Below are 19,011 nucleotides of genomic sequence, written 5' to 3'. Positions count from 1 at the left end.
CCTGTACCTGCTGATACAGGCTGCTCCACTACCTTCTGAACTTTTCCCACAGAGGATGGGAACCACCATAGGAGAGGCCTGGTACTGAACTAATTTCTTATTATCCTGCCTTTGCAGTCTTAAGCAACTGGTGCTAGGACTGTGCATCAGTCTTATGTAAGCCTCATTGCAAGCATCAGGGGGCTTGAGAGGTTAATCTGGCCAGTAGGAAGGGCACAGGAAGGATCCGAATAATGAATCCTTCCAGAAATTTGGAAGGACTCCAGTGGTGTCAGGTCATTCTTTAGCATTGTAGACAATAAAGGGACAACTAATTCCAGATGGTCTAGGCAGTCAAGAATCAGAGTTCATCCATAAGGTTTTGTTTAAGAGGTAGGTCTGGAGGGGTCATTATCTAATTTTTTTTAAGTTCTAAACTTGAAATAGCAATTAATAGACTTAAACTGAGCTGTTTTTTCTTACAGATGCTAGTAGGTGTTAAAGCTAGCAGCCTGGCCAAATGACAGGCAAGTAGCTAAGTAACTAACTTCTGAAAGCACCCACATGGCATTACTGGAGGTACGGCTCTCTGAAGGATGCCTGGGGTGGGTTGTTGGTGCATGCTCTGGGTAGAAGATGGTAATGAAGTGTGTATGGGGATTCATGGCAGTACACAGCCCTTCTTGTTCTGGTAGCTGAGTGCTGAGCTGGGAAACGGCTGTCAGCAGAGCACAGCAGCACTAAATGGCTTTTAACTAACTGTTACAGGCAGCTGCAGTTCATTGACTAATGAGAGATAAAGAAAAGGGCAGCACAAATGAGTGTTGCTCTGTGAAAGCTATTTTAAAAGTCACAACAGCTTATAACAGAGCTGTTGTCAGCAGAGTTTTTACTCTCTGGGAGAGAGAAGCTGTGCTGGCCCTTCTTTAAAACCTAAAAAAAAAAAAAACAAATAAAATCCAGCTCCTTCAGCTGTTTCATAGCACTTGCTGTGAAATTTCAGGAGATGTGCACTTTGCGTGCTCTGTGCCATCTGGAGAGTGTACAGGCTTTACTACTGTAAACACCTGGGCTTCTTGTTACAGCTTTATGGAGTTCATGACAATGTTGAGAATGTCACAAAAAAAGGTGACCAGCAGCTCTGTCAGATGAAGTGAATCTACCTTTGCTTCCTGAGCCCCAGCACATAGGCAATACACAGAAGTCGTATTTAAAGGGGATTTCTTTCCACAGCCTGCCTTGCCCCTGGGACTCCTTGTGTAGCTGTTTGCCTAAGGCTATAGGTGGTGCTAAAGCAGTAACAACCTCATTGGTGCCCCAGATATTTTGCAACTTCCTAGTCTGAATTTTTTTTGCAAGTGTAGAGGTGGTATGAAGAGAGGCAGGCTTTTTTTCCCCCTGTCATTATCAGGTGACATGTGCCAAGGTAAGCAAGATAAATTGTTGAACAAAGTGCACCTGCAATTGAACGCTGCTGATTTTCACGAAAAAGCAGGCTAGGGAGAACACACTTGCAGAAGCTTTGATCTCTGGCAATTCTGAAGGCTGAAAAAAGCACGGATCCCCAAATTTTCATGATGAAGAGCTTCAGAAATGTTTTCTGTCTTCTCTTCTTTCACACTGGTAAGTGCCCTCCAGAAACTTTTGCTGTGGTATGATGTCTTTGGGCTTGACTTCTATGTGATGTGAGAGAGCAGAGGGAAACTGGAACCATTTCAGAACCAGTTTCGTATGGCCAGGAAAGAAACAGAAAGAAAGAACAAAATAAAGTAGAAAAGGAATAGAAAAGCTGTATTGAACACCACGTACGTGTCTTGACTCATTGGTGTCAGATGTTGTATTTCCTCAGCACTGAGTCTACTTTTGTCTCAATGGTGTCTTTCTCACAAGTGTGAACAGTTCTGTGACACTTATTTTGTAAAAATAGAAATAATTACCTTATTCCACTTACCATGCTCTGGGCAAGATGTTGGCTTTCTCCTGTCAGAGTCCCAGATTCTAATGGCAAATACTTTTCATTTCACTGGAGGTGTGGATGCTATTTCTGAAGCACTCTGCAGTTCTTCAAAAAGAAATTGTCCTAGGTTTGGGGTTTTTTTTTTTTTTTACACAGTTTCAATTGAAAGCCCTTAATGGCTATTAATACACTATTTGATAAGACGTTACACAATCTAGTACTGTTACTTTCAGCAGAGGAGTTAAATGGATGTTTGCCAGTCATAAAGGTGTATGTGTGTGTAGCACTTTGAGAGTATTTGAAATGGAAGCTGGTAGATCCTGCCATTTCATGCTTTATATCTACAGAGAGACAGAAAGGACAAAATCATGAACCAGCATGGGTTCAGAGACTGACCTGCTGTTTTGAGATGTTCTTGGTTGGTAACAGGAGGCAAAGCTAACTACAGACCTTGTCTGTGCTCAAGCCCAGTTCAGATGGATTACTTGTAAGAAGGGAAACAGGAAATTGCCCAGGATCTGGCCTTCCTGTAACAACAAAGTTCAGCAGTTTGGAAAGGGACAAATTAATGAACTCTTTTAGGTGAATGAGGTTAAAAGCAACATATTGATGCTGTTTCAGTATTTTGGCTGAAATGGAGGTAAATGAGCTTTGTTTCATGTATCAGGTGTATATGGCTAATTTCTTCATACAGTTCATGCATTGTGTCCTGTGTGTTTGAAACCAGTGTTGAGGCTGGAGAATGGCACTTAGCCATACATACTGAGACTCCAATTTAATTTCCGTTTGCTTGTGTTGAGAAGAAAAACCCAAACCCCTTTAGCAATGAAAACTTAGCTTCTTCCTCCTTTCTCAAGGAACTAATGGTCAAAGCCTCACCCAGCTGGATGAGATAGACGTTAAGCTTCTATGAGGTGCCTTTTTACCATGACCCTGTGTTTTGCCAATGACTAGGCCTATCAGGAATGACACAGCCAGCAGAAAGACAAACCAGTAAGTGGACTGTATTGAATATAGAAAAGACATTCCATGAACGATTGCTGGGGGTACAAACAACTCAATTAGTTCACAAACAATCGACATTACCCCCAACAATCCCAACAAAGACATCACCTGACTGACAATAGGCGGAACAAACAAAGAACCAAGGCTTCCCATAGATGGAATGGGAAACAGCCAGATCAGGAAGTTGAACACATAAGATAAGGGTAGCCACATGGCCAGCTCTAACACTCCTAGCCCACATTTGCAAAGGTCCAAGCTGACCAGGGCCCAGTTCCAGGAGAGTCAGGAGGTCCTTCCTTACCCAGAAAGCTCTGTGAAGTGCATCGACTTCACAGGCAGATGCTCCTCCCTTCCTGCCAGTTGTCCCAGCTGTTATCCCCAAGCAGACACCTGATCTTTGTCAACTCAATGCGGGACCCCTGGGGCTCATTTCCCTTCTGGCTCTCCCTGCAGGGCCGGCTGCACCCTGGGGGGAAGCTATAAGGCAAACTCACCACCTCTTTATGAAGGGCTGTGGGAATCACCCATATGTCAACCTTAATTTGGGGCTCAGGGTTCAAACCCCAGCATTTCACCCTGGTGTGCCTTTCTTTTATCTTGGCTGTTAGAATTTCTGCAACTCAGAGGTGGGCAGTTGTTTCTCCCTCTGCTATCACATGCTGCCATGAAAACTTCCTGTAAGCTTTCCAAGTCTGACTTCATGTTTGTTGACAGCAGTAGAGCTGGCTCTGAGTTGCAATGGAACAAGCAAACACTTTCCTTCATTACTGGGTGCAAAACAAGCCTTATGGCATCAACAATCTCATGTATTTAGTCTGCAGCCCCTCAGTCAGAAAACATGCATGGCTGCTACTGATCACTCACTAATGGAGTAATTTTAGCTTTTAGATGTGGTATCTTAACTGCATGACAAGGGTGGGGAAGTAGAGAGTGAGTTAGAGTTTTTAGAAAACCACAGGACAAATAACATTCAGCAGACTCCAACTTAATCAAAATTGTGGCAGAGCAGTGGCATGTGGTGCCCTCTGCTTACAAAGGTGATCTGTGTGTTTGTCAGAGCTACAGCCACGCCGGTTCCGTGTGCTGACGTGGCCGTACAAAAGCCACAAATTGTAGCTTTGGCACCTGGAATTGTAGCGTTTGGGCCTGCTGAATGACCCCTTTTCTCACTGATTAATGGAATCTCCACTATTACACTTGAGTCTTTCCATTCATGTAATTGCCTTCCCCTTTTCATGACTGGAAATGGCCTCTTATGAAAGAGTGGTTTATGCAGGGACAAGTTTACTTTTCTGGCTTTGTTAATAAGCCTGGTGGCAAAGCTCTTGAGCACCTAAGATTGCTGTTTTTATTCAGACCTGAGAGCTGGGGCAGGACTCCAGGTACTAAATAGCAGTGTTGGAAACAGAATTGTCTTTGAATGGTCTCTTTAGTTTTGTAGTATATCATTTCAAATAATCACAGAATCATAGAATGGGTTGGGTTGGAATGAGCTTTAAAGATCATCCAGTTCCAGCTCTCCTGTCATGGGCAGAAAAACCTTCCACTAGACCAAGTTGCTCAAAGCCCCATCCAGGCTGGCCTAGAACACTGCCAGGGAGGGGGCATCCACAGCTTCTCTGGGCAACTTGTTCCAGTGTCTCACCACACTCACAGTAAAGAATTTTTCCCTAATATCTAAATCTACCCTCTTCCAGTTTAAGCCATTATTCCTTGTCCTATCACTATACTCCCTGATAAAAAGTCCTTCCCCATCTTTCCCCCCTTTACGTAGCAGAAGGCTACTCTAAGGTCTCTCTGGAGTCTTCTTCAGGCTGAACAACTCTCTCAGCCTGTCCTCATAAGAGAGATGTGATCAGTCCTCTGATCATCTTCATGGCCCTCCTCTGGACCCGCTCCAACAGGCTCAAGTCCTTCTTGTGCTGGGGGCTCCAGAGCTGGACACAGTGTTCCAGGTGGGGTCTCATGAGAGTAGAGTAGAAGGGGAGGATTGCCTCCCTTGACCTGCTGGCCACACTGCTTTTGATGCAGGCCAGGATGCCATTGGCCTTCTGGGATGTGAGTGCACATTGTTGGCTCATTCAGCTTTCCATCCACCAGCACCCCCAAGTCCTTCTCCACATGCTGGTCTCAATCCACTCACTGCCCAGCCTGTATCTGTGCGTGGGGTTGCCCCAGCCCAGGTGCAGGTCCTTGCACTTGGCCTTGTTGAACTTCACGACGTTTGTACAGGCCCACCTCTAAAGCCTGTCCAGATTCCAGTGTTCTGCAAGGTTCTAAGACTAGTCTGGATGTCCTGACCTATCCCATGGTACTGACGTTTCTTCTGTCAGAAACAAATGCTGTCGAGCTTCAGTATCTGAGTCTGAGCCTGTCCTATTCCAGTCCAAACAGCTTCAGTGTTCATGTTAGTCTGAATGAAAACAGGAACCATCTTGAAAGACTCACTGTTGAAAGAGACATGATTTCCTTCTGTTTTGGGAGGAGATACAGAATGAAGGATTCTCTGGGGTCTGTTAAGTGATTTGCCCCTGTACTCGGCACTGGTGAGACCACAGCTTTAGTACTATGTCCAGTTTTGGGCACCACAGTACAAGAAGGACATTGATGTGCTGGAGCAGGTCCAGAGAAGGGCAGTGAGGCTGGTGAGGGGTCTAGGCAACATGGCTTAGGAGCAGCTGAGGGAACTGGGGTTGTTTAGTCTGGAGAAGAGGAGGCTGAGGGGAGACCTTACCGCTTCCTACAGCTACCTGAAAGGAGGCTGTAGTGAGGTGAATGTTCTCTTCTCCCAGGTTACTAGTGATAGGATGAGAGGAAATGGGCTCAAGTTGTGCCAGGGGAGGTTTCAATTGGATATTAGGAAGAATTTCTTTACTGAAAGAGTGGTGAGGCATTGGAACAGGCTGCCCAGGGTCAGAGTCACCCTTGGGGGTGGAGTCACCATCCCTTGAGGTGTTCAGAAACCATGTAGGTGTGGCACTTGGGGACATAGCTTAATGGTCATGTTAGTGTTGGGTGATGGTTGGACTTGATGACCTTAGAGGTCTTTTCCAACCTTAAGGATTCCATGATTCTATGCTAAGCTCTGTTAGAAAGGCACCAATGTGTTTTATAGTTTTTTTCTCTTCTTGATGTGTTTGCAGCTCTCGGCCTGGAACGTGTCCGGTGGTGCGTGGTCTCTGAGCAAGAGCTTTCCAAGTGTAAAGACATGAGTGCAGCCTTTGGTGGGGCTGGCATTCTTCCCCCTCTGGAGTGTACAGAGGGGGGGTCAGCTGCTAACTGTACCCAGATGGTCAAGGTGAGTGTTGAGTGACAGCATTGTCATTGATTTAATCTCCCCACGTGATGACTAGTAATCCAGTGGCAGTGTGCACGGCTCTGTGGTGAGTGTCTGCAGATCCAGGCAGCTGTCCATGTGCTTCCCGGCATTCATGTCTCTGAAAAATAGAAGCATTTCTTTTTTTAAAACAGACATAAAGATATACATAGGAATCATGCCAGCATGGCTCTGTTTTGTCTGGCTACTCACATATGGCCAGTCATTAGGAATGCAGCAAAGGTCTTAAATGTTTCCTCCCAAATGCTAATCTTTGATTTGGGAATTGTGTCAGATTTATTTAGCAGATATTTAAGAAGAGATGGAGCTATAAGATACAGACAGTAGTTAAAGCTGTGCTGCTGAGCCTCTAAGTTGATTGTATTTTGATGAACTCTGCCTCAAACTCCCATTTCAGAGTCCCATCATGGAAAGTGCTGTATATATAGATGAGATGAGTGTAAAGCCAAATCAAATCTCCTCATACCAGAGTGCAAGAGAGGGACAAAGCAGCAAGTAGGGTGAGCAAAGGGCACACAAACCCAGCTGTATTAATTCAGCTGCCCAGAGTGTGCTCAGTTTCCAAAAGGAGCACGGCTCTGGGGGCAGTTTTAAAGACTGCAAATATGTGGCTTTGCAAGATGATGTGTGGAAAATAATTCCATCCTTCAGAGGCAGCAAGAGGCCACAAGTGTTTACTGGAGGAAATGTGGAGGCAGAAAATCGTGGTTGCCTCCACTGACAGGGCATGGGGGAAGGGGAGGATGGCTGTTTGTGTTACTAAATAAGATACTTTGTGTATCCTGTGTAGACATGCCCAAAAATGAGTGGTTAGTGGAGGAGATGTAACCTGTCAAAAGGACAAGAGGTTCAGAGCCGGGAAACGAGGATCAGCAGAGTAGTTTGAAGGCAGATGAGGCAGGTGGTTGTGTGACTGGAGAGAAAGGAACACATTTCAGATACTGTTCTGTCAACAGAACCAGGATTGTCTGAGTTACTGAAACTACCAGCTTACCTTTTGATAAATGCCCTTCTTGATCAAAGGAATCAAGATTGTATTGAAGAATGTTGGGAGCAGATATCGATATGTACATGGATCTTACCTCAGGATTAGACAGGAAATACTTTATAATGCCAGATCTTCCTAAAAGCTCTTGGCTGACTGCTGCATTCCAGAGGGCTCTGTTAGACTCCACACAGCAGGTTATTAAAAGGGCTGATGGGTGTCTGCTTCTGAAATAGAGTGCACACTTGTAAGCCATTGCAGGCAGCAGGCATCCGTCTACAACCTTGGAATCCTATAGAACTCGATGGGCTGAGCTTGGAAACCTGCAGGCACATAGCATGAGTAAGTAGCTTTCTGAGAAAATGAATCTTCACTGTAAGGCTTCAGACAAAGCCTTGTCCTTGAGACCTCTTTTCCCTTGTGCTAATAATCTACTTAATGTTTAAGCTGGCCTGCTCTGTGTAGGACTCTGTGGAACCCCCGAGTCTCCATCCACTCTGAACTCTGCCCTTTGAGGCCAAAAAGGGAGTTTGAATGCAATGCCTGAAGAGTTGGTAGTTTATAACACCACATAACTTGGACTTAGTCCTGTGAATGTGTTAGCACGTGGATAAAGTAAAAAAGCCTTTTTCTTTGAAGATGTTTAAAAATTGAGAAATGTCTAAATATTAAACTAGAGAACCTGGCAATATTTAATATGACCCCGAGCTATTCTTCAGCAGGTCTTTAAGCACTTCTGTGGCCAGTTCTCAAACATTGTGACACACAGAAATGAAGTGCCTCTGAAAATAATTAACAGGGTATTACCATTGCTCATACACTTATCAAAAAATTGTATGTGGAACAATCTTATGCTTTTGTTAAATGTATTGGCAAATGTTTGCCACAAAAGAAAACCCCAAACCTCATGCTGTTCTGTTATGCCACCTCAGCAGTGATTGCGTGCATTTAAAAGAGGGATCTGTAGTCTGTAAACTACTTCATGTTAAATACAATGGGCATTTTTTCTGTCTTGTTCTGTTATTTATAAACAAGGCATTTATAGGAGGCTCTTCTGCTAAACAGAGCTCAAAGGTTCAGCTTCCCAATCAGAACAGTGCTGTCTCACATAGAAATATATCCACATAATACAGCCCTTGTCTTCTATGTCCAGCCCTCCCCATGTTATCTGCTCTGTTTCCTGTCCACCACCAATTCTAGAGGCTCATTTTGTTCTCCCTGAGAGAAAGGTCCTTCTAACTTCCACGTCCTCTTCTTCCTCTCACTGTCAAGTGTCCTTTCTAAACTACAAGACGTGTCTGATTGCTGAACCGTCGTCCTGTGCTCTGACTCTCACCGGTGGAATATCAAATCTGGTTATTCCAGAAAGATTGTGTCTGTTGTTTAAGATGCAGGTATCTCCCAACTCCTCTCCAGGTTCCCTTGGAGCTTTATTCAGCTCTCGTTTATGAGAAGCAACTCTCAGGATCTATTGTTTCAGCTGATTAATGAATCATCTTTTTTTTCTCCCTTGAGACAAATAAGTAAAACATTTTAAATTATATGGCAACTTCAAATGTTAATTAGGTATCAACATCAGTGCATTACCTATGCTCTCACATGATCCCAGAACAAATTCCCAAGCTTTTTACGTGGCTCAGCCTGTGGGACATTGGTCTGGTATACTAGGCAGCAAGATTCTCTCTCCGGGCTTCTGCGAGGTCCAGCACACAGTGAGAGCTGAATCCCTCTCTGTGTACAGGAGCCCAGGCTGTGCCCAGGAGTTCTCCAGTGCTTGCTGCTCTGGGAAGCCCTGTCCCATGCTATCCACAGTGACCCTGCATGTGTAGAAGTACTCCAGCTGGCCTGCTGTTATAGAGAGCTGGACACCTTCCCAGCAGTGGATGCCCCAGATTTTTATTCCTCAACTTTGGATGGTCTTTTTAGATGCTTTCCTCCTCCTCTGGAATGCACTGCTGTCTGCTCCCTCTCTCCCAAAATATGTGGCTGTTTGTCTGCTGAGGTACAAGCCAGCATGCTCTGAGGTTGCTTTTGAGTACACTTGGGCATTTGGATTTTGCAGCCCCAGAAGGCATTACTTCAAACTATTTGTGTATGACCTCAAAAATACATTTACTTTATTTAAATCTTTAAGCTTTGGGGCACTAGCTGTAGAGATGAAACTACAAATCTGTGGGCCTCAAGATGCATCACAGATCTGCAGGATCCATTTCTAAGATTCCTTTGGACTGTGATGGCTAGTGAGGCCATCACGGTCCAGGCCTGGTTTCTGTATTATTTCTGAAGTAAGGTGGTTTTGAAGTTCTCAAATCCCACTTGGTAATTTTCTCCAGAAGTTTGAGTGCCCTTAAAAGAACTTTTTTGAGAAAACTCATAAATGCAGATTACAGAGTCTTTTCTCTTAAATTAGTGGGTACTCTGCTTCTGGCTGCTGAGAAATACTGATAATTGAGCATTCTGCCCTTGTATCTGCACAGGATGATTTGGCAGATGCAGTGACAGTGGATGGCCGTTTGATTTACCAGGCTGGAAAGGAGCATGGTCTGAAACCTGTGGTTGGGGAAGTGTATGATCAAGGTATATACTATATACGTGACTAAAAAACATTTAGATGAATTAATATGAGCTTTTTCTTATGTATTTTCTGCTTCCATTTTATTTTGGGGTCCTGCCCTTGAAGACTAAGCAGTAGGTAATGATCAGCTTTTTTCTGGGATCTTCCTGCCTGTAACAGAATGTGGGGGGCACAGGAGACACAGGGCTGTGGCAGCCTGAAACAGGTTTTTTTCAGTCTGTGCTGAAACAGCTAGGTCAGAATGGCTGCTCCTGTGATGGGTTTGCTGGGTTGGTTTTGGGGGTGGGGGTGTTTTATGTGTTTGTTTTGGGGTTTTTTGGTTTGGTTTTTTTTTTTTTTTTTTAAATTTTTGTTTTTTGTTTGGTTTTTTTTTACCTTCACTGTTCACTATTTTCTCTGTTCTGTACTTTGCAGATAAACTAATAAATTGCAAAGCATAAATAAGGTTTATCAATCCTGTAAATTAGAATAATTAGACTTTAGTTTTGATACTTTACATGATTACCTGCTGGCAGAGAGGAAGTGATAGATTCTGCTCCTTACCTGGGTGTCCTTAAGCTTTGAGTTCCTTTCCAGACGGAGACGGTAATTCACTGGTAACTTCTCATCCTGACTTAGGGCTCAGTGTCAGTATGTTTGTGTAGGTCAGAGCTGTAAGATGTCCCCCTTAACTTTGAAAGACCCAAGGGAACAGCTCTGGAAGCAGTCTGCAGACAGTGGTGTCCCACCACTCTATTGTGAGATGGAACTGGATGTGGTTTGCAGCTGGGTCTCAGTGGGATCTGGCCAAAGCATACTCAGAAGTGCCTGTTGGGCTCAGTCCACAGAGACTTGGACCACCTGAAGCATCACCACCACCTTCCCCTGTTAACCACATCATGACCCTGGTGAGGGAATTGTACTGCAGTTTCTCAAAATCAAATAGGCAACCTCTGGATCATGAAGCCTGTCTCCATTAGACAGGTTATGAGCTTGAATCAGAGAGAGGTGAATGAAATTTTAATGATTTCTGATCTAAACAAAGTCAGATTGAATGACTTGATGGTCACTTCAGACCCTAAACTCTTGACTCTTGAGTTGCATCAAACTAAAACAAAGGGAATGAAATCAGCTGTGATGTTCCAGTGACATCGACTTGCTATACTGTGTCAAAATTAAGATCAAATTAGACAACTGGAGAATATTTTCTTTTAACTGTTAATTATATTGTTTTCAATCCAAATGCATTGAGAATCATAGAAAATTTCTTCTTGGAAGGAACCACTGGATGTCTTTCATCCCACCTCCAGTGCAAAGCAGGTTGACCTTAGAAGTTAGAGCAGATTGCCTGTGGCCTTTAATTGAGAGATTTCACACTGAAAAGATAATGGAGAACATTCACAGTCAGATGGTTCTCGCCAAGGATGTGAACGACCTGACCTGCCTGTGGCTGGGGGAGCCCCGAGAGGCCATGAATCAGTGTATCTCACTGTGATGCAGCTGCAGGGCTACTTCCCGTGCTTCTCTTGCTTTCCACACTGCAGAGATTGGAACTGCCTATTACGCCGTGGCTGTGGTGAGGAAGAGCTCCAACATCACCATCAACAGCTTGAAGGGTGTCCGTTCATGTCACACGGGGATCAACAGAACTGCAGGCTGGGATGTGCCAGTGGGTTATCTAATTGACAGTGGGCGCCTGGCAGCAGTGGGATGTGACCTTCCAAAAGGTAAGAGTGGCAGGGCAAAGATCTGTTCTTCAGCAGTGCCTTTCCCTATGGCCTTGGGGGACCCTGTGTGTGGACAGAAATGTGTGATTCTAGATAGTCTTTCGTTCCTTGGCTTTGATGCTTCTTGTAAGATGGAATAGACTGAACAGAGGTATAATGAAGACTTCAAGTTTTGTGTTTTTCTTTTTTTTTTTTTTAACTTAGAAACCATATTTTAAGAAGAAAATTACTTATACCTTCTAAATATTTTTAGAGACATACTGTATAGATGTGTTAAAATGAGACTGTAGGATCTTGTTTGTTCATTGCTGAAAATTTCTTACTCCTGATTTCATATTTAGCTGTAAGTGACTATTTCAGTGCGAGCTGTGTTCCTGGAGCAAATGGCATAAACTATCCCCAGTCCCTCTGTCAGCTCTGCAGAGGGTCCCTGGCTGGGCAGAACAAATGTGAGCGAAACTCCCGAGAGCGATACTACGACTACAGTGGGGCTTTCAGGTAAAAAACATGGCTCTGGCAATTTTATCACCATGCTCTATCCATAGCCATTTTATCCAGGCCTCCCTGGCAGGAAACGGATGCCAGAGAACTTCCAGTTGATCATGTTACAAAATCTGTTGTTGTTTTAGGACAACCCTGCTTTAAACCTAGAGACTGAACAGAAGTAGTTCTACACCCACTAGTTCAGGTATTAATACCTGAATGTTGAAGCCAGATGGATACTTAGCACTTCTCCTGGGCAGGGACATCCCATTGCTGTTTGCTTTGTCCCGCAGCTGTTGACACAAGTCAGAGTATTTATTTCAGCAGGCTGAGTCTTTCCCAGTAAAACCTGACGACCCTTGGAGTCTGAGAGCTGAACTGCCGCCCTGCTCAGCTGTTTCAGTCGCCACACCTCAGCTGCTCTGAATTATTGAGTTGCTTTGCCCTCCATTTTTGCACACTGATACTTCTGTTATTTTCCTCCTTCCTATCAGTGTGCTGTGTTGCAGCTCCTGGTCCCTGTGTAAGGGCAGTGACCGAGCAAGGGCAGAATTTGCTCATATGAAACACTTTCTCCTTGTTGTGCGTTCCCCAAAGGATTGTGCGACTGTCTTAGACAGGGAGCACTCCTGGAGAAAGAAGGTCGTGGTGTTTGTCCCAGGCAGCACTGAACATGTTGCCCGTGTTCACCAAATTAAAGTGATAGTTCCCTTCATGCTCTAGCAGCCACTAGTCTCTGCCCTGAGCAAAACTCTCTGTGCACAGAAGTAGGTCAGTGTCTGGCTGGTGGAGGCATCTGGCTGCCAGCCAGTAGTGCCCAGTGTGTGGGAGCTGAGCTCTGTAACACAGCTCTGTGCTTGGATCCCTGTCTCTCAGGTGTTTGGCTGAAGGTGCTGGAGAAGTCGCTTTTGTGAAGCACAGCACAGTGCCTGAAAATACAGATGGTGAGTAATCCAGAAGCTTGTTGAGTAGTGGCTGCAAGGTCTGAAGCACAGTGTCTGTAATGATAGTATAATGTCAAATGTTCGATTTATTTTGAATTCAGAAGAAATGAAAAATTTGAGAATTGAGCAAAAAAATGTTCTAACAGCGAAAACAGATACACCCACAGATGTGTGCATCAGGAGATAGAGCAGTCCATATGATCCTTTTTTTTTTTTTTAATGCTTTATAGTTTCAGTAAAGGTAAGCTCATAAGCTTCTTCAGAAAAGAGAGCTTGAACAGTGCTAAATTCTTGGTTTCATACAGACCTGGGCTGTTTCCTTTCCCCTGCCTACCCAGGGATTTCAGCAGAAACTAGCAGAAGATTAACAAGATGTGGCCTGGCCTGTCTGGCACTTTGTGAAACCTACCTGGAACATACCATTACTTAAATATCATGGCCCTGTCTGACCATCATTCGCAGGGGAAAAAAAAATTAAAAAATGTTGCATATGATCCTAGACTTAGGGATGGTGCAGACCCCAGTACAGTTCCAGGTAGTCTTGCAAGTGTTAAGCAGTTTCTTACCTTATCAGACATAAAAGATTTAAAGACCACGTAGATGCATGGAATGTATCACGCAGTCAGGAATGAGTTCAGAGGTGCTCAGGAGACGTGTGTTCTGCTCCACACGTGTATGTGATTCTTAGAGCAGACGTGGAGCTGGAGGCATCAGCCCTGCCCGCTGCCTGCTCCATGAGCATATTCTGTGATGCCAGGAAGGAGTCTCTCTCCGTGGGCGCAGCGGCTCCGCTCCCGGGACTTCCAGCTCCTGTGCCGCGACGGCAGCAGGGCGGCCGTGGGCGAGTGGAGGAGCTGCCACCTGGCCCGCGTCCCAGCCCGCGCCGTGCTTCTGCGGCCCGACGCAGATGGGACAGTTCTCTTCCAGCTCCTCAACCAAGGACAAGTAGGACACCGTTCTTTCGTCAGCGTGTTGCGTTTCAGAGGAGTTCTCCCGCCTGTCGGGCTGAATACCCGGGCACCTTCAGCTCTGTGGGGTTTGAAGGGGTACGGGATGTCACATGTCCCGGGTGGAGGCATGTGTGACAGGTGCTTTTGTTCTTTGTTTAATATTACAGCAAAGATTTAATGGGGTAGGCACCAAGTTTCAGATGTTTGACTCGGCAGCCTATGGTGCCCAGAATCTTCTGTTCAGAGACTCCACTACAGAGCTTGTTGCAATCACAGCTCAGAATTACCAGGCATGGCTGGGTGACAAGTATCTTCATGCCATGCAAGCCCTGAGCTGCAGCCCCAAAAGTAAGTTGTCTTTAGATTGCTGTTCATAGCTGTGAACAAAAATAGCCAATAATGAAGACCATCATTATTCTATTTCTTTCTGACTCTTGGAGGGTTATGGCAAGATGCCAGTCTAATCTTTCAGCGTGGAGAATGGTCACTTTTTTGACCTAGAAACAGTATCCCATTGCAAAATACACCCCTGTGGAAGATGCAGGCATTTTCTGCCTTCTCTTGCTGTGTGTGAGACATGAATCTGGTAAGCTGCTCCTGTGACCTGGTAGTCCCATTTCTTACCTGCTAATGAGAGGAAGTAGTAATGTGTTGCTGTGTACATCCTCAGATAGCTGGTAATGGATGAATCGGTTCCTTGCAGAGAATTTCTTCCTGAATCTGAAGAAACCCTCAACTGCTCTTTATCGAAGTGTTACCTGTATTTCGTGCTCTCGAAAGAATGCAGAAATGATTTGATGTGTATTCTGGCAAACTCAGAAACAGAGGTTGTAAGAATCCCTGCCTTCAGAAGGTTAATAATGGTGGTATCTGAGCCTCACAGACATGCTCCGTGCTGTGGCAAAGCCCCCCACCTCCTGCTCATCTCTGGGGGCTGCTCAGTGACTGCCAGCTCTGAGAGGGGCTGTGTTCGAGGTGGGGTTTTGCTCTACTCAGCTAATACATTATGGCTGCACTTAATGGTCAGCAATTGTAGTTCTTGCCCATTTGCTAGGGATAGGTTTGCAGTGTGGACGTACCACTAATCTGGAGAGCTCTGTGGTTGCTAATTGGGTGTAAGTCTGAGCTAGAGAGACAGAGAGAAACACAGAAGTAAATATTTTTAATAAGATGTATAGTACCTTTGTGGTAGTGGGCAATGTGTGTCCCTCCTTGGCTATTACCAAGCACGTGAACTGTAGTGTTTGCTTTCCAATTTTGTGCAGCATTGCCAGAAAGCCTGACCTGGTGTGTTATATCCACTGAGGAGATTTGGAAATGTGGTGAAATGGCCGTTGCCTTTCAGAAAAAGAATTTGAAACCAGCAATTCAGTGTATTTCAGCTAAGACAAAGGAACAGTGCATGGAGCTGGTGCAGGTAGGCCGCTACAATCCTTCTGCAAGACACCAAGTTACCACAGGCTGCTCTCTGCTGGGTAGGTCAGGTCAGAGATAAGTGTGCTTAGATGACCAGTAGGAATATAGGGTTTCAAGGAGGTTTAGATGGTATGGAGGGGCCTGAACCCTGATGATCTGAACCCCGATGATCTGAACCCCTTACGATGAGGGCATTGTTGCTGAGCTAGCTCAAGCCTGTATGTATGAAATCTCCTGTCCCCATTTCACTGACAATTCTTTATGCAGGTTCTGGGGGTTTTGTTTAGCAGTGTATTGCTCTTTTTCTGTTAGACTTGCCCTATGAAACAGGTATGATGATAGTGTAGCAGGGAACACATCTGCTGTTTTTTCACAGGAATCCTAAATTTTATTTTGTTTTCCAGAAAAAGGAAAGTGATGCTGTAGTTCTGGGTGGAGCTGATATTTACACAGCTGGGAAGACATATGGCCTTGTACCAGCTGCTGGAGAAAGTTACTCTGGTAAGAAGGTCAGGAAACAAATATGGACCTTATTTTTCCAGGTTGTTTAAAAACAGCTCTAGAAGCACAGCCTTTGTTCCCTATCCCTGCTGGGAAAGCTGTTTTCAAAGGAAATGAGAAATATCCCCATGTCCTGGACAGAGAAGGAAATAAGTATGGACTGTGTTCCTACAGTGAATTTGGGGCAACTTTTACCTGTCTTGCTGCAGAACCATGTTGAGTATTTAGCAGTTTTAAATCGTCTATCTCATTTCTCTTTTCAATTCTAAAACAAAATATTTACAATGGCAAAAAACAGTATTCGCAAAATCAAAATATTTTTAACATTAGCAAAAATACAGAAATTACACAACATATTAGAGTTTGAAACGTTCTTCCTGTCAATGTGGCTGCTTCAGAGTCACTGATGAGAAGGCAGCTTTTGGACATTGTGTCACTAAGGCAGAATTTCAATATGCTGCAAAACTCACGGAAATTTTAGCACAGGTTTGAGGTTTCCCAAAAAAATAACTTCTTAAAGCAGTTTTCTGAAGACACTAATGACCCAGATGTTGTTTTTCAGAGAGATGTATTTACAAGAGCTGATGTTAACAAGAACACTCTCGTGTTGACCTCTAGATTATTCAGCCCAAGTGCACAGCAGTGCCACTGTAGAGGCTGTAGGTGAATGCAGCATTGTGAAGTAGAAGTGAAGAATAATCACATGTGCATTGATAATTGCTGACTAGCTGGTTGTTGGTGCAGTTGAAGTTGGCACCGTGTAAGTGTAACGGACCTGTAGGTGATCATTAAGCAGTGGGAATGCTTAAGGGAAGCTGTAATGCATTTTGTTTTTTTTCTGCCAGCTGATGACACCAGCAGTGCATACTATGCTGTGGCATTAGTGAAACGAAATGTGTCCAATGCATTCACCATCAGTGACCTGAAAGGGAAGAAGTCCTGCCACACGGGACTGGGGAGAACTGCTGGGTGGAATATCCCCATCGGGCTGCTGCTTAGGAGGGGTGTTATTAAGACCAGAGACTGTAATATTCCTCAAGGTAAGGCAACAGTGCTACATATCAATCTGTATAACAATCTAACTATGAACTTTCATTAGGGAAGTAATTTTGATATTTCACAGCTCTATATTAAGTTTATCTGTTTATGAGGGGTGTGTTGTTTTTAATGTAACAATTTGAAACGTTTGCCACCGGAGTAGACTAATGGGGAGGTCAAAACTGAGAATGTTACATTTAACATGAAAGTTCCTTTCCCTCTTTCCTTTACTACAAAATCATTGGCTAATTTAGGTGGGAAGGGACATTTGGAGGTCAGCTAGTCCAACCAACTGCTCAGAGCAGTTGCAGTTAGATCAGATTGCCCAGAGCTGTGTCTAGGCAAATTTTGAGTAACTCCTAGGATTGGGACTACACACAACCTTGCTTGGACCCCTGTCCCAGTGTTTAATTATCCCTGGTATAAAGACTTTTTTTCTTATATCAAAATTTTCCTTCGGGTAACTTCGGTCTGTTGCTTCTCAACGTTTTGCCCTGCATCTCTGAGAAGGATCTGGCTCTTTTGTCTTGAAAAACCTGCTGTGTAAATGAAGACAGCAATACGCTTAATTGTCTTATCTCCAGGCTGACCAAATCCAGCTCTAAGCCTGATATGTCACACACTTCAGCCCTCTGAGTGTCTTTCCACCACCTTTGCTCTAGAATGTCATTGTCTTTCTAACACTGGGAGCTCAAAGCTTGGCACAGATGTCAGAGGAGAATAATCGCTTCCCCTGACTGCTCCACTAACACAACCCAGTATGCCATTAGCCTCCACAGGCACAAAAGCATGCTGCTAAGTCTTGGCCGACTTGTTGTCCACCAGGATCCCCAGGTCCTTTATTTACAGAGCTGCTTTCCAGTCTTCCAGTCTCCAGCCTTTCACAGTCTTACTCCATCCTAAAAGCAGGACTCTGCATTCACCTTTGAACTTTGAGGTTCCTGTCAGCCTGTTTCTCCAGCCTGTCCAGACCCATCTCAATGGCAACACTGGCCTCCAGTGTATCTACCTGCAAAACCTTTATTCCATTTTTCAGAAATGCATTTAAAAAGATTATTGTTTTATTTAATCCACTTTAAGCTTATCATATGGTCTTGAAAATCCTGCCTTCATACCTGTCTCTCTCACCTCTTGCTTGAAGGTGTTGACCCAAGTCAGATGTCATAGGATAGCCACAGAACCTCACAGTGTCTATGCAGCCATGTCCCCTTGCAGTGGTACTTCAGCTCTGTGATGCCGTTGCAGTAACTGTATCCCTGTCCTGAACGTTACTGCACTTATTTTCAAACTGTGTTTAGTAATGGAGCTGTGTAGCACAAGCAAAGGATCTGTGACCATAAGATTACAGATCCAAATTTTGCCTGTGTGTTTCCTGTCTTCCAGGAAGCTCTTTGGTTTCATTACATAATCAGTTAAATAGTGCTTTGAGTATTTTTCAACAGTTGTAGTTTGTGAATTCAAGTAGGACAGCTGTAATGTATGACTCTGGTGTTCTGTAGAAACCCACATCAGTGATAACTTCATGACAGTGTAGCTGCCTTTCTTGGGCAGAGCTCACACTCTTCACTCATATTGGTCTGTCTTTGTTTGCCCAGCTGTGAGTGAGTTCTTCTCTGCCAGCTGTGTGCCCTCAGCTGCGCGGGACGGTTACCCGTTCCGACTCTGCCAGCTCTGTGTCGGAGATGACAGTGGGAACAGTAAATGCAGCGCGAGCAGCCAGGAGCGTTACTACAGCTACCGCGGGGCCTTCAGGTAACCGCCGCCTCCTGGTGGTTCAAACCACTTTCATCGTTCAGGGGCAGGTTCAGTACAGGTGACGGAAAACTGAACAAAATTAGCAGCAAATGAACAGTTTATTACAGAGGGTTGTAAATGGGGGAAGGCGGGATAACCCAAAGGGACCCAAAAATTATACAGAGAAACTTGTGACAAGCAGGGAAAATAACACGAAGGGGAAAAGGAAAAAAAAACAAACAAGAAAAGAGAGCTGCTCTCTCTATTAGATGGCTAGCTGAAAGAGCAGGGGGAAGGGTAGGAAGAACTGTCTCTCCCCCTTCCCTCTCTCCTGGAAGCACTTCTGGCCTTTCAGTCTCTGAAAAAACACACACAAAAAAATGAAAACAACTCCCTCCCAC

General features: G+C 44.5%; 1 protein-coding gene across 1 annotated transcript; it reads left to right on the top strand.

Annotated features, from left to right (window-relative positions):
* Positions 1-1,556: 1,556 nt before the first annotated feature.
* On the top strand, positions 1,557-18,907 carry MFI2 (antigen p97 (melanoma associated) identified by monoclonal antibodies 133.2 and 96.5; the record flags this gene model as incomplete). The annotated part of the gene is made up of 13 exons (XM_008936398.1): positions 1,557-1,602; positions 6,085-6,239; positions 9,741-9,840; positions 11,362-11,544; positions 11,886-12,042; positions 12,904-12,971; positions 13,729-13,916; positions 14,089-14,269; positions 15,187-15,338; positions 15,742-15,838; positions 16,684-16,878; positions 18,472-18,628; positions 18,880-18,907. Coding segments are annotated over exons 1-13 (1,707 nt in total), but the record flags the coding sequence as incomplete, so codon positions are not given.
* Positions 18,908-19,011: the final 104 nt, after the last annotated feature.

This window comes from Merops nubicus, unplaced genomic scaffold (assembly GCF_000691845.1).
Source record: "Merops nubicus isolate BGI_N331 unplaced genomic scaffold, ASM69184v1 scaffold50842, whole genome shotgun sequence".
NCBI classification, from domain to species: domain Eukaryota; kingdom Metazoa; phylum Chordata; class Aves; order Coraciiformes; family Meropidae; genus Merops; species Merops nubicus.
The sequence above is the reverse complement of the archived record's forward strand: the minus strand, read 5'-3'. Positions and strand labels throughout refer to the sequence as shown.